This window comes from Cordyceps fumosorosea, assembly GCF_001636725.1.
Source record: "Cordyceps fumosorosea ARSEF 2679 chromosome Unknown scaffold_9, whole genome shotgun sequence".
In the NCBI taxonomy this organism is placed as follows: domain Eukaryota; kingdom Fungi; phylum Ascomycota; class Sordariomycetes; order Hypocreales; family Cordycipitaceae; genus Cordyceps; species Cordyceps fumosorosea.
In genome coordinates, this window is record NW_017387309.1 from 479066 (window position 1) to 497140 (window position 18075).

The 18075-nt window shown below is 52.0% G+C and overlaps 5 protein-coding genes across 5 annotated transcripts; 4 read left to right on the forward strand and 1 right to left on the reverse strand.

The window, feature by feature from the left end:
- Positions 1 to 1977: 1977 nt before the first annotated feature.
- Positions 1978 to 4000, forward strand: ISF_04321 (YTH domain protein; the record flags this gene model as incomplete). The annotated part of the gene is made up of 4 exons (XM_018847927.1): positions 1978 to 2686; positions 2742 to 2807; positions 2860 to 3374; positions 3440 to 4000. 4 exons carry the CDS (start codon positions 1978 to 1980, stop codon positions 3998 to 4000), a joined length of 1851 nt encoding a protein of 616 aa, XP_018704883.1.
- Positions 4001 to 9534: 5534 nt separating this feature from the next.
- On the forward strand, positions 9535 to 10242 carry ISF_04322 (30 kDa heat shock protein; the record flags this gene model as incomplete). Its single annotated transcript, XM_018847928.1, has 1 exon — positions 9535 to 10242. One exon carries the CDS (start codon positions 9535 to 9537, stop codon positions 10240 to 10242), a length of 708 nt encoding a protein of 235 aa, XP_018704884.1.
- A 582-nt stretch (positions 10243 to 10824) lies between these two features.
- ISF_04323 (DNA repair protein RAD51) lies at positions 10825 to 11987 on the forward strand (the record flags this gene model as incomplete). The annotated part of the gene is made up of 3 exons (XM_018847929.1): positions 10825 to 10911; positions 10978 to 11125; positions 11176 to 11987. The coding sequence occupies 3 exons, from the start codon at positions 10825 to 10827 to the stop codon at positions 11985 to 11987; spliced, it is 1047 nt and encodes a 348-aa protein (XP_018704885.1).
- A 514-nt stretch (positions 11988 to 12501) lies between these two features.
- Positions 12502 to 16097, forward strand: ISF_04324 (Nucleoporin Nup120/160; the record flags this gene model as incomplete). The annotated part of the gene is made up of 3 exons (XM_018847930.1): positions 12502 to 13126; positions 13193 to 15208; positions 15262 to 16097. 3 exons carry the CDS (start codon positions 12502 to 12504, stop codon positions 16095 to 16097), a joined length of 3477 nt encoding a protein of 1158 aa, XP_018704886.1.
- Positions 16098 to 16520: 423 nt separating this feature from the next.
- On the reverse strand, positions 16521 to 17689 carry ISF_04325 (vacuolar protein sorting 26; the record flags this gene model as incomplete). Its single annotated transcript, XM_018847931.1, has 3 exons — positions 16521 to 16654; positions 16743 to 17357; positions 17473 to 17689. 3 exons carry the CDS (start codon positions 17687 to 17689, stop codon positions 16521 to 16523), a joined length of 966 nt encoding a protein of 321 aa, XP_018704887.1.
- Positions 17690 to 18075: the final 386 nt, after the last annotated feature.

Consider the following 18075-nt stretch of genomic DNA (forward strand, 5'->3'; position numbering starts at 1 on the left):
CCCCCCCCCCCCCTCCCGAGTCCCGCTCCGGCGACACGCCTTGCTTTTCGTACGAGACTCTGCAGTGTACTTTGGTACTTTGTCCAAGTACTTACTAGGACGATGGTTTGAGAACCGGTTTTCCTGTGGCTTGTATGGTGGAACCTCTGGAGTGCCTCTCCCCATTCTTGCCCAGAGACGTTCCTGGATGGGCATAAGTGGCAAAGAAAATGTGAAAGATTAAATGAAAATTAAATAAGAGCCCAATGAGCTGGGGCCATTGGGCAGAATGTCTTGAAGCCTTGCTGTGCGTTTCTAAGTTGTGGAGGCTGTTGCGACGTCCTGGCCCAGGGCGCTGCCGCGTACCGGTACCTGTAATGCCCTGCTTATACCCTGGCCGCTCTTGCGTGAGGCTGTAGCCAGTACTTGCATCGGATAATTGCTGCCCTTTGGGTGCGTACTTGCTGGGGAGTATTTCCTGGTCAGGTAAAGTACCTGTCGGTTGATGCTATCTACAAGTACCTTGGTACCTTCCATCTGTTCGTTAGTGAAGCGCCTTACACGGGAAAGTCGGAACTGCCAAGATCCTGTTCCCTACATCTACCCGCCGCCATCCAATTGACTGATTCACTTCATCTTGTACCAGCTCCTAATTCCGTTTTCTCGATTCACACTTACACATCTTTATACTTAAGTCGTCGTCATCGGTTTCTATTTGCGTTCTTGCTGGGGCGCCGAAGCATCACCAACACCCACCGTGCCATCTTCTACACTCTCACCTTGACCCGATACTCACACATCCTCTTCCACCACCCTACCCCGGCATCCTCACAAATACTAGGTTCATTCCTAGTTAGACAACTTGGAAAGCTGTGGCAAACACTCGTCTTTCCGGTTCCCACGCGAGCCAGCCAGCATACTACGCCGATTCCCCCGTCCTCGACAATGCCACGGGTCTCGGGACTGCTGAACCCAGTTTCCTGTGCCCGTCCTATTGGCGTCTGAAATCCCTGTCAGGGTCTTCTTCACTATATCTACACCTCTGGCCCGCTCTTTGGACACTGCCGTATCATCACTCCGAGCCGTTGGAGAAACGATTCTGGCCGCTGAACCAGGGCGTGGCCATCTCCAACTAAGCAGATCCCACATACCCCCAAGCAAGCGCATATCCAGTCACCCTCCCGCACTTCCGGCCATCTCTGCTTCTCTCGATCTACATGACAAAGGCTTGCCCATTGCCTTGTGCTGCTTGGTCATACAGTGTCTTATACACACACACCCAGGGACACTGTAAAATCCCCTTCACCTTACCCTCCAGTCAATTTTTTCCCTATTACACACTCCACCACAAAAATAGCACCTAGGTCACCTCGGATTCTTGCAGCGACTAAGAAGGGCGACCTTTCTTTCACCCTACCTCCGTTCTAGTGGGTTGACAGAGGCTCAGCAGCCCTACATTAACATACACTCCCGCTCCAGCCTCGTCCCCAACGACTATCCTTTGTGTTTGAAAAAACACGTAAATACCTCTTTCGACCGCTCAATACTACCAAGCCTGTATTTCAAGTCTCCATCCCCTCTCATAGCCTTTGGTGGCTGTGGAGACTTACTGGACGAGCACCTGAACTCATCGCCAGAAAGCTACTGCGTCCTGTCAAGCCCCCATTTGCGCACCATTGGCCAATTGGGCACTTTGACACGCGTCTTATCCTGCTTTCAACGTTTCTCTACATATATCCATCTCACAGAGTGGCAAATCAGCTACCTGTTACTATATCATACCTTGAATCAAGCATTGCTGCTGACCTCTACCGCCGAGTCCAGCTAACTCTCTCCCTCCGGCCCTGTCAACTTCGCCGCTTTTCACCACCCTCGATCGAGATCTCTCCAGCTTAGCACCAGAAAAACCTCGAAAGACCTGTCCAGCTCCATACATATCGTTACCGAGAGCTGCTGGTCGCCATCCTTCATTTCGCGTTTACAGTCGACAACGTCACGATGGGAGACATCCCCTCTCCACAAACAGCTTCTGTTCAGACTGCTGAGCCCCAGGGAAACAAAATAACACTGCCAGCAGCATCCACCGCCTCTCCTCCCAAGTCCACTTCAGCAGCTGCACCATCGCGCCGACGTCCTTCCTCTACCCGACAATCTTCCTATGGACACACTGGTACGCCGTTTCCCGAGCAATTCGACAGACAAAATGTCGTCTCACCTCCGGCTCACGAGGCTGGACCTTTCAACATGGCACCTATGGCCGGTGCCTTGCCTCATGGAGGCTACCAACATCCACTGCTGCCAGGGGGCCATGCCCAGTACAGCCAGCATTCGCCACCAGTCATGCAGCACATGCCACAGAACCCATACGTTGGACACCATCCTGGCTCAATGATGATGCTAGGATACTATTATCAGCAACCACAAATGCACCAATACTACCCGAACCTTCAACCAAACCATCACGGCCCGCTTCCGATGCAAGGACGAGGCCATCCAGGCTACTACCCAGTTCCCTTTGTCATGGAACACCCACAATCCCCCGGATACTATCCACAACCACCTCAGTTTCCTGAGCCAGCTCCCCAACGGCCTGATATAATGAACCGACGGTATAGCCAAGGGCAAATCCATCACCAAGGGTGGAATCAACCTCGAAGATCGTCGCGCGGAACAAGCAAATCTTTCAGAGACCAGCCATCACCACCAAGTACGTTATTTCTTTCCATGTTCTCTCGTTTAAGATGACTAACTGGACATCCAAGTCGACGCCAAACGGCAACAACAACAAAACGCGGCCCGTGGACCACCACGAAAACCCCATCAAAGTGGTAAGGGGTTTTCGATGCAAGACCAGAGTTAAAGCTAACCCTTATCTTTTAGGTCACGCTATATGGATAGGAAACCTACCACCACAGACCGAATTGTTGACACTCGTGCAGCACGTCTGCGAGTTGGCTCCGGGACTCCAGTCCCTGTTCTTGATCTCGAAGAGCAACTGTGCGTTTGCCAACTTCAAAGAGGATACAGCTTGCATCCAAGCACAGAATGTTATCCATGAATCCAAGTTTCAGTCTGTACGATTGGTATGCCGACTTCGGAAGAGCTCTACCGAGGCAGCCCTCGAGAGCCATGTTGTCATTGTTGATGGCACGAGCAATCCTACATCACCTACTCTCGCAAGCGATCCAAACGGAGAAAGCAGATCGCCAACAGTTGAAAACCCAGATCTTGTCGAGGCTGTTGTAGCACAACTGGACAAGAAAGCGGGCAATGCCCACCGGGATCGATTCTTTGTTCTCAAGAGCCTGACTCGGGAGGACATGGAACAGAGTGTCAAAACTAGTATTTGGGCTACTCAATCCCACAACGAGCAGCTCTTGAATAACGCTTTCAAGGTTAGTAAACATGTTGTTGAGTTGAGCCTTGGAAATCATTAGCGAGCGTGCTGACCACGTCACAGTCTACCGATAATGTTTACCTGATATTCTCGGCCAACAAGTCTGGAGAGTATTTTGGATTTGCTCGAATGACATCGGAAATCAACCAAGATCCAAGTGCCGCAATTCAGCTTGCGCCACAAAACCAGGCAACTATCGAAAGCGACTTGCCACAGGCCGTCTCGATCGAAGCGAAGGGCGCTATTCCGAAAGGACATGTTATCGATGACTCTACACGAGGAACCATGTTTTGGGAGATTGACGGGCCTGAGCACGATGGCGAAGCTGCAGATGAAAACGAAGCCACGAGTCACAAGGAAGAGGAAGACGTGGACGAGGACTTGCAGACGCAGGGTAAACCATTCCATCTGCAATGGTTGTCTATTGTCCCCTTGCCGTTCTATCGCACTAGAGGGCTGCGGAATCCTTGGAACTCGAACCGCGAAGTCAAGATTGCGAGGGATGGCACGGAGCTTGAGCCCTCGGTTGGACGTCGACTGATCGGCTTGATGAACAACAACTCCAACGTAGGGCGTTCTTCGGGCTGCATTCCTGCATATTTGGGGCCTAATGGGCACCAATGAACGACTTAGTGTTGGATCTTGTGCAAATCTAGTTATATGGTTTGCAAAAGATAGACTGTCCAACACCAATTACGAACACGATGACTCGATCGGTATCACACTTTGACGATGAACACGGACGGGATTGAGAGCAAAGGGCACTTGGGATACCACGCATGCGAAAAAATGTTTTATTGTACCAATATTTAAATCACGTATCTTTGCACACTATTTTGAGCGGTTCAGAGTATGCAACGAATCATTGAAATGGCCCATTTGGCTGGTACTCGGCCCGTTCTTGGTCAAGACCGGCAGGCCTTGTAGGGGCACCAAGGATTGTAGGGCTGTATTTACATCAGTCAAAGGTCGCGAATATATTGAGTTCACAACTGAGAAGGCAAATAGGAAAAAAGAAAAATCATACAGCAGCCGGTGTTCGCTGGTCGTCGCTAATCTAACTACTAATCTACCAGTAGCTTACTTTTAGTAGAGTAAACAGGATATCTTATATAGTAAAAGGAGCAACTAGATCCTAAAGTTTACCTACTGCCCTTATAAGTGATTCTCTAAGTAAGAGTGATTTATAATTAAGTAGCCTATAATAAAGTAATATAAATTATATATATACTTTTAAACACACTTAAAAAATTGAATAACTTTCTACTAATTAACACCTTTTTATATAAGTATACATATTTAAAATAGTATACTAGCCTTCTAATAGAGAGATAAAGACACTTCTTAATAGTACTATCTTTTATAGAGTCTACTTAAATATTATTAATACTAGTATAGACTATAAGCACTAGACCCCTCTAGGCTTAGACACTTTACCCCCCTACCCCCCTAAGCTTTTAAATATTAACTAGGCTTAGCTACTATACTTATTAGTTTAATTTATTAATTAAATAAAACTTAAGAATCCTCTATACTTTCTTCTTTAAACACTAAGTATTAAATAGTATAAAAGTAAAGAGCTAATTATTAAGTCTCTAACTATTATAAACACTATAGTATATATATAGGGCTAAGTGAGTTAGACTAGGGTTAAGTATACTAGTACTTAAATAGAAGAAGAAGTTATATAATAGTTTAATAGATTATTATAATAATCTAGTAAACTAAGAGGATTATTAGGATTATAAAGTAAACTAAATAATCTAAGTAATATAATAGAGGATAGAATAAATATATAAAAAAGGGAATTTCTAGTAGATAGTTAGACTATATCTCTACTAATTAATCTAAGTAATAGTTCTACTACTAAGAGATATCTCTTAATATAACTTCTATAAAAATAACTACTTATTAGTACTTTATATATATAAGCTACTCTCTTCTTAAGAAATAGACTAACTATAGATTAGGATTACGCTACTATTATAGAAGGGCTAGTTAGGGAGTGTTAGTATATACTATATAACCGTTTAGTAACTCTATTAAGGATATATTAGCCCCCCTTAATAGTTAACACTAGCTTAGAAACATCCCTCCGTCTAAAACAGTGTATACCTCTAAAAACTAGTGGGTCTATGTTTCCTAAGCACTATACTTAGATAGGACTAGTGGCGAGCATTTAGTCATAACACCTTAAGAAAAAGAGGTCAAGCTCGCCATTTTTCAAGCCAACGACCGCATTTCTAGCCTACTAAATAACCATAATTAAGAACGGGACGGGACGCGATATTTTCTACTGCCTATGGCCGTATGTGTCGGTTAAGTCGTCTATGTTGCTTTATGAATCAGCTGATGCAATGCTGTTCAAGTGATGAAGCAATGGGTATCCCCATGCTGCAGCGTCACAATATCACGCTCCTGGTCCAAGTAAGGTGATTGTCGGATGAAGAACCGCCAGCTCTTTCGGCTCTGTCTTAGGGCTTCGAGGGCACTTTGTGTTGGTGGAGGAGACTTCTGTCTGTCTCTACAATATTAAGACATTAGAAACGGCCACAGACCTAATACATGGGTTTCAATTAACTGCTACGCAAAACTTGCTTCAATGAGATTGACTGAATTGGAGTGTCTCTATCCTCAAAATCCACCTAGACCCTCAGCCTTCATCACCATCCCTAATACCCCTTTAACTAAGCCAGTGAGCATACCTGGGTTGCCCATGTACCCTGCACCCGGATTGCCATTTCCATCTCTCCAGATTCCGTCCTCAGCGACACGCCCGAAGAGTTTTGTATTCTGATTCCTATCAATGCATTCCCTCCATTTTTTGCAAATTTCTGGACTGTCAACCATGACATTGACTTCCTGGCTGTGGAACCAGGATTGGGTATCTTGATTCCCGCTCCCCTGTACACCAACGCAGCCATCCACAATCATCAATTTGATGTGGCAGGATCGTGATTTGAACGAGTGATGTATAGGATGATTTTGATCTTTGCCGACGTAATTATATATGTGAAGCAAAGACGTCTCACGTGTATTGGGAGGAAGCGACGCAACAAACGAAGTTGCCACTTGTTCGTTTGTGCCGCCTTGCCCAGGTATCATCTCTCCCAGGTCATTGTATCCAAAGCAGGTGTATATCGTGACCGCAACCCCGCGGTGCAGTGCGTCAGCGAGTTCCGGAAGGAGAGGCGCGGCGTTGAGGTCTGGGGTCTGGATGAAGATGTCTTTCCGCGCATTGCGAATGAGGGATAGCCACGCTTCATTTTGCGGAACGTACGAGTTCTTCGACCCAAATTTTCCGTACGGCGGCCTGGAAACAAGAGCCATTGGGACAGCGCGTGGTGTGTCCGTCACAAGGTACGGTATCATGACCTCGTCGTCGGTGAAATCCGGCCCAGTGGCAGCAGTAGGCTTCTTGGTAGCAAGGTTCAAGACGCGATTGGCCGCTTCGAGGTTACTTTCTCCTTTGGTGGGTTGGTAACTTCCATGGACTCTGAGAACTTCATCGGCGATGCTCATGTCGAAATGGGGGTCATCAGGGGTATGGACAGGCCGTTGAACCGCCTCGGCTAAAGCCGGCGAGCTAATCTGCAATCTCGATTTTGGTGAATCTTTTTGTCCATCTTCTCCGTTGAGATGCATCGTTGTAGCATGCGGCGACAGTGAGTCGGTATTGAGTGGTAGATCGGGTTCTCTCAGTTGTTCATACCAAGTGATAATCGCCGCATCACGAAGGCTTTCCACAATAGGCCCTTCTAGATGAACCATCATTTCCAAGTTGTCGTTGTCAGCCATGTTGTTGCTCATTATAGTGGCAAACTTGCCATCCACAACGCAAAACTTGGAATGAAGTGTGCCCAATGGTATGGTATGCACGTTCATGACCTCAAGGTCCACATGAGGGATATCTTCGGGTGCAGGTAGGCCGAATGATTTGGCCGTGTAGCTTTTTGAACTCATCTTGTGATGAGAGTTGGACAGGTTGGACAGGCCTGCCGCGTCATGCATGAAGTGTGCCCTCACGCGTTGATTTCGCTTTGCAGCTCGCCGGGAGAGCTCCAACAAAGCACCACTGGCCAATTTCTGCGCCAAAGAGGGTGACCAAGCGCAGGTCACAAAGAAGATTTCTCTTTCTGCGGACGCGATCAGGTTCGCACAATGCCGGACAACATCGCCGAGCGGCGCGATGACTGTAAGCGGTATTGTACCATGAGATCCCATGAGCGGAGGAGACACCACTCCTGACTGTGCGTCCGCGTCCAAACAGCCGAGGGCGTCGGCAAAAGCCTGCAAGAACAAAGGGCTTGGTTCTGTTGGTCCCCATTTGCCGCATCGGAATGCGTCGCTTTGCTCCTTTGTAGACGGTGGTTGTCGGCGTGTCTTGGGCTCGCAAGTACAATCTTTTGAATATCGTCCATAGAGGCGATTAATTATGGTGCTAGGCGCTAATGCCGGGTCATTCGCCAATGCTGAACTGACCGTGTTGGGTTCACAACATAAATTCTTAACATGGTCGGACACCATTTTAAGGCCTACAAAAGATAACTGCTTGATGGCGGTGTTTGCATTGTCTACGTACAGGGACAAGGCCTTAATAAGTCTTTCGTGTGTTGACTATTGTCTAGGCCCCCGGTAAATCGGCCGGATAAACGGCCTGGTAAGTCGTCATGGAAAGGCCGATCTGCCTGACTATAGAATTGTGTATAGTGTGGCTTAGAAATGTGGCTTGGTCCTTTTAAAAGTGCCACTACTGCTGCCTTGTTTTTCTGAATTATATATTTAATATGCACTTTTCAAGGAAGGCAGGTAAGTAGACTCCTAATTTTTTCTAGTATAATTTGCTACTTAGTAACGTAAAACAGCGCCACAACATCACGCGCCTGGTATAAGTAAGATGACTGCCCGGCGCGGAACTGGCAGCCCTTTGGGCTGTAGCCGTGAGATGGCGACCGTGCCAAGGTATCAGCAAAACAACTGTAAGAGGTAGCGCCGCTTCGCAACACAAGTCGATGACGAAGGCGTTCCTTCAGACGTGCATGTCGACCGGCGCCAGATGATGGCATCGAGCCCTTCACAGGCGTAAAGATGGGACGACGTTGGAATAAGTGTGGCTTGACCATGCAGTGTAGGAGGGGTAGTTGGAAGAAGCTTTTTGGCGGCAACAGCTCGCCTGACAGATGACTTGCTGTGGCTGAAGACGGTCCATGTGGCTACGCAGCGTGCTACGACACTCCCTATCATAAGCGAACGAGAAGCAATAAAATCAGCGTCGTATCGTCTGACCTGAACTGATCGTTCGATGAGATATGTAGATCGTGCATGTAGCTCATCGGCACATTTGAACGAGGTTTGAAGCTCGATTGTGCGGGCGTAATGATGACGCACCCGCGAACCCCCCGCTCAGGATGCAGGTCCTACTGAGTCCAAAGAGGCTGAAATAAAACCAAATCGACACGCCCCTCGCCCTTCCCCGCCATTCAGCGCACCGATGTACCTTTTTTTGCGAAAGTGAGGGCACCAAGGTTTCCACTCGGGGACTGTGACGTCACTGCGCCACACAAGCTGAAATTTCCTATTTGGGATAAAGAGTAATTACGTAAGCCAGGGCACTCGCTATACCAGTACAAGCACGGGTACTTGAGTGAGGAGATGAGATGCTTGGGAGAGAAACCATCGTAGAGTATGCAATAGCTTTTATATTGTTGATATACACTAGAATTTCAACTCTGCAAGTTTTGCCTCAATTCAGGTGACATTGCCGCCATCCACATCAGCCCGTAGGTCCAGGGCTTACCGATCTCAGTGGAACCTTCCAGCGCCTTCCAGCGCCTTCCAACAGGTTCTAGCGGCTTCTGGCCACTGCTGTTGGCATTGTCCAATTGCTTCGAAATGCAATGGGCTTTGTAAGTCGCCAGCATCTTCAACATGATTCTAGAAGCCAAAACCATGACGAATATCAGCTCCTGCCTGGAGGAGGTCTGCCTCTCCTTCAACTATAAAGAACCAACTTGTTTCCCTTGAAATCCAAATTCTCTTTTCCTCATCACCACACAAAACAAACATTTAACGCCCTTTCTATCCTCTCTCATATGCACACTTTCCGCGTCTCTCCCAGAGTCCCAAGAAACACCAACAACCACACCAACTCAAACAAAATGGCCGCCTTCTTTCCCCGCACCATCTACAACACCGAGGCTTCCTTCACGCCTCTCTTCCGTCTCCTTGACGACTTTGACTCCTACTCGCGCCAGTGCCAGCCCGCTTCCACCACCAACAACCACTGCAAGAAGCAGCAGCAGCAGCACTTTCGCAAGTCCGCCGTCTCCCACTGGCAGCCCAAGTTTGACGTCCGCGAGACCTCGGACGCCTACGAGCTCCACGGCGAGCTGCCCGGCCTCAGCAAGAACGACGTGAGCATCGAGTTCACCGAGCCGCAGACGCTCGTCGTCCGCGGCAAGGTAGAGAGGAACTACACCGCCGGCAGCGCCCCCAACGCCGCCGCTGCTGCGCCGGCACCCGCTGCTGTTGAAGAGCCTCAGCTTGAGGAGCCCGTCTCGCACAAGACCACCGTGGCCGACGAGGACGACGCCAGCATCCAGGAGGAGAGCGGCTTCGAGGTGGTGAGCGAGACTTCCAACACCGCCCCCGCCACGCCCGAGACCGAAGCGGCCGCTGCCGCGGCACCGGTCGACCAGGCCAAGTACTGGCTCACGGAGCGCAGCATCGGCGAGTTCGCCCGCTCCTTCAGCTTCCCCTCCCGCGTCGACCAGGACTCAGTTACCGCGGCCTTCCAGGACGGTATCCTCAGCATCTCTGTGCCCAAGGCCAAGAAGCACGAAACCATCCGCATCGCCATCAACTAAATTTCGAAGTGATGGAATCTCATTACGAACACTGAATCATCATCTGTTCTCTTTCATGTCCTGATTTCTTACATGCCACTTGTTGCATTCCCAGGCGTTGGAATTTGATACTACACATTCATTAATAACTTGCTTGTACACTAGATATAGCGAGAAATACACAAAGTCTTTGACATGAAAAGTCCTCAATAAAGTATGCTCGTGAATGTAGTAAACAATTGTTTTGTTGTATGGCGGTTGACTTACACGGTGGTCACCCCCAGGCTGCACTACCACAAAATATAGCAACGCCGGAAATTCTCTCAGAACACACGGAATGCTCAAAAAGATAGATAAATTACGCACTTCTATTGTCCCCGTCATTTTTTTTGGTGTGTCGATTTGCCTGCTCCCCAGCTACGAGAGTCAAATGGCGCACGTGATCTGGCGTTTGACAATTAGCGTTGCTGCCTGACCTGGCGCGTTCCAACGCGTTATCCCACAACAACGGCTGATTAATTCAAGGAGGAGCCCTCTCCCGGCCTATTCACGGCTCACCTCTACACGGCAAAGCTGATACACACATATAACGATTATTTGAATATGGCTGAGGAATATGATGAAGCTCAAATGGGCGAGGAGGGCCAGATGGGCGGCCCGGGAGCTCCCACTCCCCTCAGTGCTCTTGAAGTAGGACTCTGCCCGGCAAAGGTTCACCGCAGTTGCCGTTCAATGTCACTAATGACTAGTTTCCAGGGAATTGCCGGATTGACGAAGCGAGATATCCAACTGGTCGTCGATGGTGGCTTCAACACTGTCGAGGCCGTGGCGTATACCCCGCGCCGGATGCTGGAACAGATCAAAGGCATTTCGGAACAGAAAGCTACCAAGATTCTCGCCGAAGGTAACTTGTGTGGAAATTCCTAGCTGATGGGCAATGCTAATGGCGTGTAGCTTCGAAGCTTGTCCCCATGGGCTTTACCACCGCGACAGAAATGCACCAGCGACGAAGCGAGCTCATCTCCATCACCACGGGCTCAAAGAACCTCGACACTCTTCTCGCCGGTGGTATCGAGACCGGTTCCGTGACCGAGCTCTTCGGCGAGTTCCGCACCGGCAAGAGCCAAATCTGTCACACCCTCGCTGTGACGTGCCAGCTGCCCTTCGACATGGGCGGCGGCGAGGGCAAGTGCCTGTACATTGACACCGAGGGCACGTTCCGCCCCGTCCGCCTGCTCGCCGTGGCCAACCGCTTCGGGCTCTCGGGCGAGGAGGTGCTCGACAACGTCGCCTACGCGCGCGCTTACAACTCGGACCACCAGCTACAGCTGCTGAACCAGGCGGCGGCCATGATGTGCGAGACGCGCTTCTCGCTGCTCATCGTCGACAGCGCGACTGCGCTCTACCGCACCGACTTCTGCGGCCGCGGCGAGCTGTCCAACCGCCAGACGCACCTGGCCAAGTTCATGCGCACGCTGCAGCGCCTGGCCGACGAGTTCGGCGTGGCGGTGGTGATCACGAACCAAGTCGTGGCGCAGGTGGACGGCGGGCCCAGCGCAATGTTCAACCCGGACCCCAAGAAGCCGATTGGCGGCAACATCATCGCGCACGCGAGCACGACGAGAATCAGCCTGAAGAAGGGTCGCGGGGAGACGCGCATTGCCAAGATTTACGACAGTCCCTGCTTGCCGGAGAGCGATACCCTGTTTGCCATTGGTGAAGATGGTATCGGCGACCCGGCCCCCAAGGATATGGAAAAGGACTGATGAGTGGCGATTGGAACGATATAATTTGCCATTTCATATGTTTTTGCATGGTTTGCTGGCGTTGGCCGTTTTGCTTTCCTTGGGCTTTACAATGATTAGATGTTTTTTGGAGGACTCACATTAGACTGTGCGGCAAATGGCTTTTTTTCTGTAGATATTGCTAACAATTTAATAATGACAGCGAGAATGCATAGTTTCAGTTTTATTTTCGTTACAATTTGTAAAGGTCTTCCTTCAGATTTCAGATGCTAGAGCTGTTGATCGAGGTGGTAGATACCTGAGCCTGAGGTGAGCTCCACAGAAACGAACCAGCGGCGGCTAGTGCGACGGTGAAATTCGCAGCTTTCATAACAGAGCTCCAAAACGCAGCTCTGCGTCGCCAACATTAATTCATAACGGCAAACGCTCCGCATCACCGACCTCACAAACCATCGAACAACTTCATCTCCCTCTATACATTCAACAAGGACGCACGACCCACAACACATGCGCTCCTAGAGCTCCAGGAGGCGAGATGACCTCGGGCGAACCCAAGTTTCTCTTCAAAGAGACTCGCTTGAACCTCGAGCCTCCCGCCGCCGCGTCCATTGTCACGATCCGCGTCCCGTCGCTGTCCGGAAGCACCACCTCGCGCGGCACCGATGGCGCGGCCGAGGACGGTGCGGCTTTCCGCCGCAAGAACCTCGCCAGCGCAACCTCCATCTACCACCGGCAGTGGCACGACGCGCCGCGAAGCTTCCTCTGGCGCGTGCTCGAGGACGGCCACCTGCTGAGCGTGCGCGCCACCGACGTGTGCTGCCGCGGAAGGGCGGCTGACGCGCCGCTGGTGCTCAACTTCCACTTCGCGGTGCCCATCCAGCCGGGCTGCGTCGCCCTGGCCGATCCGCAGGAGCACGACGCGCTCTGCCTGTTCGTGCTCGACACGGCGTCGGCGCTGTACACGTTCACGCTGCGGCCGGACCTCTTCAGGAAGCGCACGGCGGTCGACGCGGGCCTGTCGGAGCTGGCCAAGGTGCAGGCGCCGGCGGGGCTGGGGTTCAAGTACCCGCACCGCATGGTCGCCGTGTCGGCCAACACCCTGCTGGTGACGGTCAACGACGGCGGCATGATTCGCCTGGACCGAAACCAAGCCGACGATGGTATGTTTTGTGATGAGATTGGGGCGCGCTTCATGGGGACAAGTGTTTTGGCTAACGCGAACGCAGGGGGTGTTTGGAAGGAGACCTTTTTCAACGTCCAAGGATGGAAGCAAAACCTCCGAAGCTTGCTCCCTTTCCAGGGCAGCCACACGATCCGATATGGCCGAACCAACATGGAATATAGTGCTGCCACGGCGGTCCAGGTGACATCTCTGGGGTTGGATGGCTGTCTGTTTGCCATTACAGTGTGCCTCGACCATCGCATCCGCATATGGAACATTCAGGACGGCCAGATCTTATTCACGGGAGACCTACTCGGTGCCGACAGATCTCCCCAGGAGATTGGCAAATGGATCTTGGACCCTTCTCAAGCCAACCTGGTGCAGCTCGTTGGACGCAGCCCGGGACGGAGACTATGCGCCACATACTCACCAATTGGGCCGGGCGAATTCAAGTTTTGGAACATTGTTGCAAAGGGGCCGCATATGATTACAGTTGAGGAGCGCTTCCCCAAACTAACCCTTATTCCGGAAACGCCTTCATCGGCCGATGTATGGACACTAGCCGACTTTATACTCGCAACGCCCAAGGATGATAGCGTCCGCCTGTGGACATTGTGGAAGAACAACATGACTTACCGGGTTCAGCGGCTTGACTTGGACAGCACCAATATGTCCCAGGTCTGGCAACAAGGTTGGGAAGGTGTCCATTCTAACGTGGGTTTGCCCCCTGCCGAGCCCTCTGGGCCATGGGACCCAGAAGACGTTACGGAAAAGTGGCTGCAGTTGATCCTGAAACCTGGTCTCTTTACCAAGGCAACGCTCGAAGCAGCGCTCTCCATCTATGAGCAAGGTCTAGGGAAGGCTAGAGAAGGAACCAAGGGACGCGGTCTGGCCGAATCTATATGCTCGGTGCTCGGTGCCGCGGCGTCATTAGAGAGAGGTCCTACCGGTGCTATGGACTATGAGCAGTTTAGATCCTCGAGCGAAACTCAATGGCGCCGCTTCTACAGGCTTCTTATCGAGCTTGATAAGCAACGCGGTGAAGCCATCACCCTGGCACTCGATCCGGAGTCCGACATGGCTTGGGTTGTCTGCGCCGATCTTGTTTCGGCCATCAGAGAGTGCAGCGACTTGGAACGCATTTACCACAACCTCAAGGCTCCTGATCAGGACAGGCAGCGTGAGGCTGTTTTGATCAACTCGGCGCTGTCATTTGTGGACGGATTCTCGGACAGCTATCGGCAGCTCTGTAACGCGGCTCTACGACCCGAACTATTTGAACAATCTCAAAAAACGGACCTAGAGCGCATTCAGTTCTTCTCCGACAAGGCCGGATTCTGGCGTGGCATTACCGATGAAGATTGCACACAGATTGTCGACGATCTGGGTCAAAACTTCAACATGGTTACCGATGACCTGTACAATGAGGTCCTCGATTTACTCGCAACCCCCGCTGCAATGAAGGGACGGAAGCCCAACAATCCAGTTACCGAGTTTGGTCGGAGACTCGTCATGGCAGCCACACAGGATTGCCTGACCATGCAGTGGAGAGTGTGTCTGAGCCAGCTTATCCTTCTTGTTCATATGGAATACGAGTTCGACGACGAGGAAGATGCTCTCCATCACCGAGTAGACGTCGGCAGCGTATTCCGAGGCTTGATTGCCGCCCTTCGCCGCTTAGAGCTGTTGAGGCATCTATCCCAAACAGAACTTTCCGTACCCCTATATAGACCAGATAGAGGTATCTCGCCCAAGAAGAGCGGCGATGACACGCAAGTCGTCACGGCCCTGGAAGCCAATGTCGGCCACCTTCTTGGCTTCAACGCGACGAACGCGCCTCTCAGCAAGAGCCTCTCCGAGATTGCGGCCTCCCTATGCGCCCCGGATAGCGATATCGAAGTATCGCCGGCCCTGATCCAGTGCTCGCTTATGAAGCGGCAACGGGCAGATCTGGCTAATACTCTCACCCCTTTCTGCAACGAAGATCCGTTCTCGGTGTATGTTCAGGGCCGCGTGAGTCTGGCTTTGAAAGACTACAATAGCGCGGCAAGCTTCTTCAGGAGGGCTGCCGTCGGCATGAGTAAGTCTTGCAGTGCGATTCTGCGTGTACGGTACGTGTACTAATCCTTCCAGGCACCGAGAACGTCGAGCTTGACCAGCACAGTGGTGGCTTGCTAGACAACACAGAATGGGCCTTGTTCAATAGCGGTCTGCCTCGCTACTACTCGCACATCGTCGCGCTCTACGATGGCCAAAAGGCATACTCCTACGTTATTGAGTTTGCGCGCCTCGCCATGCAATTCACATCTGCGCGCCCCAGTCCCGAATCCGTCAAGGCCGAGATGCTTACGCGGCAATTCAGCGCCGCGCTCGCCACCTGCCAGTTCGAGCTTGCCCACACCACCCTACTCTCCATCAAGGACCAGGCCCTGCGCTCCTCCAGCCTGCGCCTCCTCGTGGACAAGATGTGCGAGACGTGCCACAACAGCGAGCTCGTGGCGCTGCCGTTTCCTGGCATGCAGCAGGAGGTCGATGAGTTCCTGGCCAAGCGCTGCCGCAGCGCCGTCGACGTGGTGCGCGGCGCCCACTACCACCAAGTGCTGTACGCGTGGCGCATCAAGCGCCAGAACATGCGCGGCGCCGCGTGGGTGCTGCTCGACCGCATCCAGAAGCTCAAGCTCGCCGGCGAGGCCGACAAGATCACCGGCGACGACGTGCTGGACACCCCCGTCACGCGGCAGTACCTGCTACTCATCAACGCCCTCAGCTGCGTCGATCCCAAGCAGGCCTGGGTCTTTGATGAGGGTGTGGCCGGCGCCGTGGACGAGGCCACGGGGCTGCCGAGGAAGCGCGCGGTCGTTTCGCTCGCGGACGTGCGCAAGCAGTACCAGGACGAGCTGGATAGGATCGCGGCCATTCAGAATAACCAGTTTGGCTTTTCGGCGGATGATGTCATGGATCTTGCATGAGCGGATACCTGAAAATCTCGGAGGAGTAAAAGGGGAAACGAGGAGGTCGCAAATTTAATGGATCTTGTGGTTTTGTAGATTTGACAACTTTAGTTTCTTTTTCTTTCTGTATCGGTTGTGTATTTGGACCCTGGTTAGGTAGTTATGATCAAGTTGCGCACCGGAAGAAAGTGTGGCGACGGATTTCTGTGTACAGTCTCATCCTCATTCGTGTGTTTAAAGTGAATCTGTGTTCTTTTTATATGTCTTTATGTAGGGATATATCAGTCCAAATGGACGTCTCCTGTTTCCCCCCATAGCCCCCAATAACGCCGGTACGTATGCTAAGCAAGCAGAAGCAGGATTCAAATCAAGGAAAAGGGAAGGCTAGTAATTAGAACATGAAAGTATGGCGAGCAAGGCAGAGGTCGGACCTCCCCACGTCTACGCCTCCGCGATCATAGCAGGGGCGTCGGGTGGATGGGCGGCCAGCGCGTGGCTATTCTGCTCGACGACTTGTTGGTCGGGGGCCTGGCGGTAGAGGATAATTTCGGACTGCTTAAAGTACCGGCGGGCGTCTGGTCAAATGTCAGTATTCCGCAGTTGTATTCAAAAAGGTTGGAAAGGGGAAAGGAGGAGGTGGGCCTCAAGGGGCTTCCTTCGTACCTTCGTCGATGAGGACGAGACTGAGGTAATACCGCGTGGAAAACTTCTTGTTGACATCGCGGAAGGTGGGCGTGAGGTCGAAGCCGCCGAGGAAGAGGCGGATGGGGATGATCTCGCCGCGCGAGGGGGAGCCGTCCATGATCTCGAAGCGGACGAGGGTCTCGCTCTCGTTGTACTGGTTGGGGGCGGCGCCGGTGGTCTCGCGGCGGATGATGGAGAGCTCCATGTGCTTGATCTTGAGGCGGACGAGGAGGAAGTAGATGCGGCCGACGATGACGTCCTTGAGGTGGTACTTGCTCTTGCTGTACTCGAACTCGATGTGGAGGCAGTCCTCGATGCCGACGTCCATCTTGATGCTGCTGTTGATCTCGGGCGGGATGCGGTAGCTGTAGACCCAGATGTCCTTCTCGCGGATGACGTCGGCCATGCGGCGCGAGACGGTGACGCGCACGAAGTAGCGCAGCTTGACGTTGATGCCGTTGTACGACTCGTACTGCTTCTCGACGTTCTTGAAGTTGAAGTCGAACGTCTGCGGGTGCTGCAGCTCGCCGGGCGCGGCAAGCTCCTGGTTGAGCGAGAGGAACTCGTAGTGGTTGCCGCGGTCAAAGAACATTTCTGTATGCCACGCATGGCTCGCCGGTTAGCTCAGGTCAAAAGGCCGCAACGGGCACCGGGTTTGGGCAGCTGCCGCGCGACAAGCCCGCGGAACTTCGGGGGTTTGGCGACGTACCAATCGTGCCAATGAATTGCACCTTGATGCCTGTGTGCTCGAGGCGCTTGCCGTCCTTGGGTCGGATCGTCACGCCGCCCCGGACCGACTCGCCGTCCATGTACAGCGGCGCCTTTTCGCGGCGGTTCTTGTCGAGCTTGACGTCGACCATGGACCGGTCGTCGGCGGCCTCGAGGACGACGTCAATATCGACGGGCGTGGAGAAAAAGTACGACATGTTTGGAGGATGATGCTTCTCCCGTGCGGCGGGCGCAGGGTTCGGAGATATTGTCGTTGTGGCTGCTTGGGCAAACGGAGCTGCGAGTCGTGAGGCTCGGAGGGGCGAGAGGTTATAGCTGGGGGCACTTTTGGCTGGTGGAAGCTGTCTGGAGGGACTGATGTCGTTCGTTGCATACTGCGGCTCCTACTGTGGGGCCTCGGCGGAGCTGACGTATTGTCGGCCTGGCCCAAATGCAAAGATGCGCCAAAACGTTGGAGAATGAATGAATGTAAGGAGAGGATCTATTATTTCAGTCAATGCAAGAGCCGTATAAATCAATCCATTGCCAAAGGCACTTGAGAGTAGTACAATGTTCGTCAGATCCCGGCCTGTGCATCCAATTC